Consider the following 6,204-nt stretch of genomic DNA (forward strand, 5'->3'; position numbering starts at 1 on the left):
GTCGTTGTTAGAAGTTACGCCGAGTGTAATTATTATCAGTAGCTGTCATTAAAGGCAGTCTATCATAGAAAGTTACCTGAACATCACATATAGTGTAATTATACGTAGCTGTCAATAAAACCATATTTTTTACTCCACACTCAAACATTTATTTACTATCGTCGATCGAGAAGAAGCGGACAAAGGGACATTACAAAACAATTCGATCCTTAGATCTACGTCGAATTGTCCGTTTATTGAAGTCTATTAAAAAGACTATTGCCGGACTTACAGCCATTTTTTCATAAGAAGGTTCCTACTCACCCCCACCTCTTATTTGCCAAGGTAAAATTAAACTTGTGAAATCAAATATGCGCAGAATTTTATGAAGAATACGATGATTGGATTTCCAGTGCCCTTTCATTAGGTAAATTTTGTAAAATTTTGATTTTTTAAGTTTTGATATTCAATAACGCCATGTAGCGGTGAGCCTACAATTATGAAAATAATTTCCAGGCTTTTCCCGAGGCAACTTTTGTTATAAATATTTTTTTCTCAAAGCTGTACTATAAACGGTTCCTGAGATATGGCCGAGAGCCGTTCTTATTGGGACACCCGGTACATAAAAAACATAAATAATAACTTATATGCATTAAGTTCACTTAATTTTATTAACTAGCGGGTTTTATTGGTTGAATTTGTCTGTCGATAATTAAGTTTCATCTCAGCTAACATATTTTAATATTTCAACAATTTTTTTTAATTTTGGACACCGTTGGGGGAATTTTCCCATTCCCCCCTCTTAGAACCGCCACTGGTTCTCTCAAAAAATTGTAGTAAATCGTAATTGCAACAATTTCAGTCTTTATACTTTTTGTCGAAAAGTTGAAAATGGGAAAGATATTGAACAAAAACAATTGCTTTAAAATCAATCGGGTCTTACGCTCGCGCCTTTACCGCATACGTACTACCTTAAATCTTGATTTTATCAAAAAAATGAAGAAGATCGAAATTGTGCAAAATTTAATTCTTTTCATTTTTGTATAGGTTAAAATTTGTTGTAAAAGTAATAATAAACGAGATAATTCAATAAATCAATAATTATGCTTTAACTGTCACTGTTTTTCCCCATAACTCGGAAAATATGGACCGCACGAAAAAAATTATAATAAACGAAATTATATAAAATCACATTTTAAACAATTCCAGTTTATATATTTTTTGTCGAAAAGTTGAAAATGGCGGAGATATTGAGCAAAAACGGTTCTCGTTTAAAATCAAGATGGCGGCTAACGCAACGGTCAAATTCAGTCGAGATTTTAAATTTTTACTTCTATTGACCCCCCCTAAAGATTAAAAAAATAAAATTTGGGGCAGCTCCTAATGCAAGGTCAAATGGTATCCCGACTGGGCTACTAGGGAAGTGGACGAGGCGCGCAAGGTCAGAACGGCAACGCACCGCGCATGCTCGTGGCAACAAGTATTTTCATACGGCTAAAGGTACCAATAACCCGTATTAAAACTCAAATCACGGTCGGCAATTTTTGCAAACGATTATCCGTTTCGAGCCTGCACTACATTGCATTGGCGAGTATCAGGCGCCATTATTATATTTCGCATTATTTATTTGAATAGGTTCTCTATAGAATTGTGCTATATAAACAAAGACTATTTTAATATAAATAGCTATTTATACTTTTTGAGATTATTATTACCTATTTAAAATATAAATATTAGGGGTTGTATATTTTTGTAAGGGTGTACTTAAGAATGCAATAAAAAAACAGAAATGTTTAACATTTTTTATATTATAAATATATAAATTAAATACATATATCAAAGTGTCAATTACCAAGGTTGAGCAATTGGTCCGGCAGAATAGGCAGAGACTACTGGAGCTGCATGTCCGGCATAGGCAATTGGTGCTGGAGCTAAACTTTTAGAAACAATTGGTGCAGAGTAGGCGGATACCACTGGGCCAGGTGCAGCGTAAGCTACATGGGGTACAGTTTTGGCGACAAGTGGAGCTGAATAAGCAGATACAACGGGAGAGGAGTAAGCAGAAACAACTGGAGAAGAGTATGCTGAAACAACTGGTGCAGGTGCGGCATACGCTAACGGGGATGAGTAAGCTGATAGTACGGGTCCATGTGCTGGTAGAGCCAATGGAGCGGAATAAGCGGACACCAATGGGGCAGCTTTGGCGACAACTGGAGCAGTAACGGCTACAGGGGCAGCGTGGCTGGTGTATGTTTGAACAACAGATTTGGATAAAGTAGGAGCTGTCAATAGTGGGCTTGAGTAAGCTGATACTACCGGAGTAGCAGGAAGAGCTAATGGAGCTTCACCATAAATCCCAGCGTTGGCGAAAGCCAAAACGGATGCGAAAATAAGAACCTAAAAAAAACATTGTTTAGTATTGTTAAAATGAAACTATATAAACAAAAATTGGTAGTCGTATACTTAATTAATCTTAAAAAGTTTTTTGTAGATTAGATAAAGAAGAATATTGTGTGTATGAGTATTTTTTATGGCATGGACTTATGTTACATGTTAATTATCTGTGATACAATAATAATATTATATAAAATTTCTTTATGATATAACAATTTATTGATAAAGTATTAGCTTTAATTTTTGAGTAGAATTTATTATACCACCAAAAAAACAAATATTGATTCCCCCTTTTTAAGTGTTAAATCCCTTAAAACCCAACTTCTTGTACTTTCTTCTTGTTGTTCTTTCAATGTTGTTACCCGATATATAACTTTTTTGTAGATTGTCCCTTGGTACAGAAGATCAACATTGCAGCCCATGCTTAGCATTGATTAATTTAGTGACGTTACTTTAGGTTTTTTTACCACGTTTTGGTTTATTGTTAGTCTATATATTTGTGGTACCGAGGAACAGTTTTGATTAACAATAAACATAAAGAAAACAAAAACCATGGTTGTCAGTAAGAGAGGCAAAGCCATTACTAGGATCCAGATAAAAAATGAAGATATTGAACAAGTGGACAAAATGAAATACTTAGGAGTCTGGTTTAAGGAAGATCTACCCGAATCAGATCCGAATCCGAAATCAGAAATTCGATCAAGAATAGAGCAATCAAGAGCAACCAAAGACTCAATCTTCAAATCCGGTATCGGATGGTAAGATGTTATATCCACTCTATTCTTCTTTATGTTTTCGAAGCCTGGACTATTAATGTTGCCTTAATAAGAAAGCTGGAAGCTTTTGAGATGAGGATTTTTAGGAGAATTTTGAAGTGGATCGATCATTACGAACGAAATGGTGTTGCACAGAATGGGAAAAGACGGAGAACTTTTGACCACCATTAAAATGGGAAAGACAGCATATTTGCGGCACATACTTAGAAATGATAAGCACGAGTTGTTGCAGTTGATTATGAAGGGTAAAATCGAAGGAAAAGGAGTTCTGGTAGACGACAAAATATCCTGACTGAAAAGCATTCGCGACTAGACCGGGTTAAACACACAGACGGTTATAAATATGTACATAGAGACGAAGTTGCAATGGTTATAACTTATAACCAAGCTTCATTAGTGGAGTCGACAGTAGGAGAAGAAGCTAGTCTATATCTTATATTAGCATATTATTATTATACATTACAATATTATATCGTCGGTCGGATTCATTATTGGAACATTTCAAATTATGTTATTGTTGGAAAATGCAAGTTAAAGTTTGAAGAGCATTTGAAATGCCAATTTAATCAAAACAGTTTTCTCCGATTTTCAAGATTATTACGCCAATGTATTAAACAAGGGTTACAGTTTAATGAGGAATTGTTAAAAAATTTAAAATCCTGTTATTTTTTTAATAATAAATAATTTTGTGAAATGTTCCAGTAATGAATTAGGAGTATGTATTAGAAAACTATTGCAAGTGAAGGATCTAATGGTATATTTCTAAATGTTCTGTTAATGAAATAAATAAATGACAACAAATTTGAATTGAACGCACTCTATATCACGTTCAAAGCACAACTGATACAAAATTTCTTGTATTTAATACAAGAAAATAATTTTTCAACATTGGATTCTCAACGGCGTACTGGAACTTATCGAAATATACCGTTGTAAATAATATTCACGTAATGATCTTAAAGTCGTATCGGAACATTTCGAAATAAACTGTTAGTGGATGGCGATGTTACACGAAATAGAACAATATTATATCGGTTTTTGTCATTTTGACAGTTATTAAGGACGATTATATTTTATTCCGTTAGTGATTCAGAAAGAGTCCGCAATTTTTAACCATTTTACGTACTTAGTTCAAAATAGCTAATTTTGGAAATGTTCCAGTAATGAATCCGACCGACGATATATACATAGCAATACATTTGAATTTTGAAAAATGTATAGAATCGAATAAAAAAGGTTTGATGCAGTCGAAATGAAATAAGAAATTTAGTTTCTGTTCTGCTTATGGAAGTAAAATGCTCGTCTATTAGTAAAAGCAACACAGACAAAAATAATGAAATTGAACAAGAAGAATTCGCCGCCTAGAAAGGGAATTAAATAGAATGAAAAACTACCGCAGATATCGCTTGGATTGAGATAATAGAAGAAAATATTATCAGAATACTTGGTAAATATGGTGAAAAATAAGGAGCTTTTTAAATCATATAATCGTCAAAAAACAGTACAGCATAGTATGTATTAAAGATTTTGACTTACTTTGAATGCCATGATAATTTTATTATTGTAGGTTTGGTGAGAAACTGATGCTATTGTAAAAAAACCGATGCGTTTTTATAGTAACTGATCCACTTACATATTGGACCACTTTCGATTTTATCGAAGGTCTGGGATACCACCCAGATCAGTCTTGTTTTATTGCAATATGATAATTTATTCTCGCCTCTAAATCTTTAACAAAACTAATTAGCATATTTCATCATTTTTAGCATCCCATAAATAAAAACTTGTTATGCATATAAAATTCACCATTGTTAATAATCACTATGATCAAGGCAAATAAAAAATGTAATTGGCACATGTATTTAAGAGGATGTCACCAAAATTCTGAGATACGCTGATGACACAGTTCTGCTAACAACGGATAGGGATGATTTGCAGGCACTCCTACATTCAGTGACGAACCATAGTCACAAATGGGTCTGAAAATAAACATAAAGAGAACCCAATGGATGGTCATCAGCAAAAACAAAAATATAGGTAACAACTTGGCAGATATTAGAAAGCAAAATGGAGACATGGTGCAAAGAGTACAAGTATACAAGTATTTAGGCTGCTGCGTGAATGGAAAATGGGACTTATTACAGGAAATCAAATGCCGAATATTAGTGCAGTCACTGAAGGTTTTTACTCCCGATTTCGTTGAACCTCCATAGATTTTCATGAAAATTGGTGAGTAGTTAGAGGATACCTCAAGGAACAAAGGTGACATTATGCCAACTTGCTCTGTTACCCTGGGGGTGGATGCCACCCCTTCACGGGGGTGAAAATTATTTTATTAAAAATGATACCATAAATCGATAGAGGGACAAATTCTAAGCAAAATTTGTTATATAAAGTTATTACAATAAGTTAATACTTTTTGAGTTATGAAAGATCAAACATTTTATTTTTTCGTAAAAAATGCATGTTTTAAAGCGGTTTTTCACGAATAACTCAAAAACTATAAGCTTTTTCAAAAGTTAATATTACCGAAATTGAAGATAATTAATAAAAAACTGAATACAGTACTCACTTAAAAAACTAAACTAATGTTAATTCAAAGTGAGTTATGGGCAATTGAATGTATATTTTTTTCTACTAGTACTCAAATCTAAATATTCAAGCTTAAATAACTGAAAAACTATGCATTTTATAAAATATACCTACTTAACACTTGTCAAAGCACTTCGGGATACCTATCAAATGAGCTCTAGAAGTTAATATCATCAAAATTAAGCAAGTTATGATGAAAATAAGAGAACCCTTTCGAATTTTTTAGGAAAAAGTGGAAAATAAAACATACGCCATTTCCACAAACATTAAAATTAATAGTAATCCTTACAGGAATTTCTTTATATTAGCATAAGTAATGATTTCAACAATTTTGACGGGTTTAGGAGGCATATTTTTGAAACTTTATTTTAATATTCTTTTGATAATAACTCCAGAAATACTCAATATACGTAAAAAATGATATACATATAACCAAACATAGTTTTTTCTATGTCAAATATTT

The 6,204-nt window shown here is 32.9% G+C and overlaps 1 protein-coding gene across 1 annotated transcript; it reads right to left on the bottom strand.

Annotated features, from left to right (window-relative positions):
• Positions 1-1,767: 1,767 nt before the first annotated feature.
• Positions 1,768-4,791, bottom strand: LOC126879603 (cuticle protein LPCP-23-like). Its single transcript, XM_050642765.1, has 2 exons — positions 4,686-4,791; positions 1,768-2,376 (listed from the first exon to the last, which is right to left on the bottom strand). Exons 1-2 carry the CDS (start codon positions 4,695-4,697, stop codon positions 1,828-1,830), a joined length of 561 nt encoding a protein of 186 aa, XP_050498722.1. The 5' UTR covers positions 4,698-4,791; the 3' UTR covers positions 1,768-1,827.
• Between the last annotated feature and the right edge of the window lie 1,413 nt (positions 4,792-6,204).

This window comes from Diabrotica virgifera, chromosome 2, assembly GCF_917563875.1.
Source record: "Diabrotica virgifera virgifera chromosome 2, PGI_DIABVI_V3a".
NCBI lineage: Eukaryota > Metazoa > Arthropoda > Insecta > Coleoptera > Chrysomelidae > Diabrotica > Diabrotica virgifera.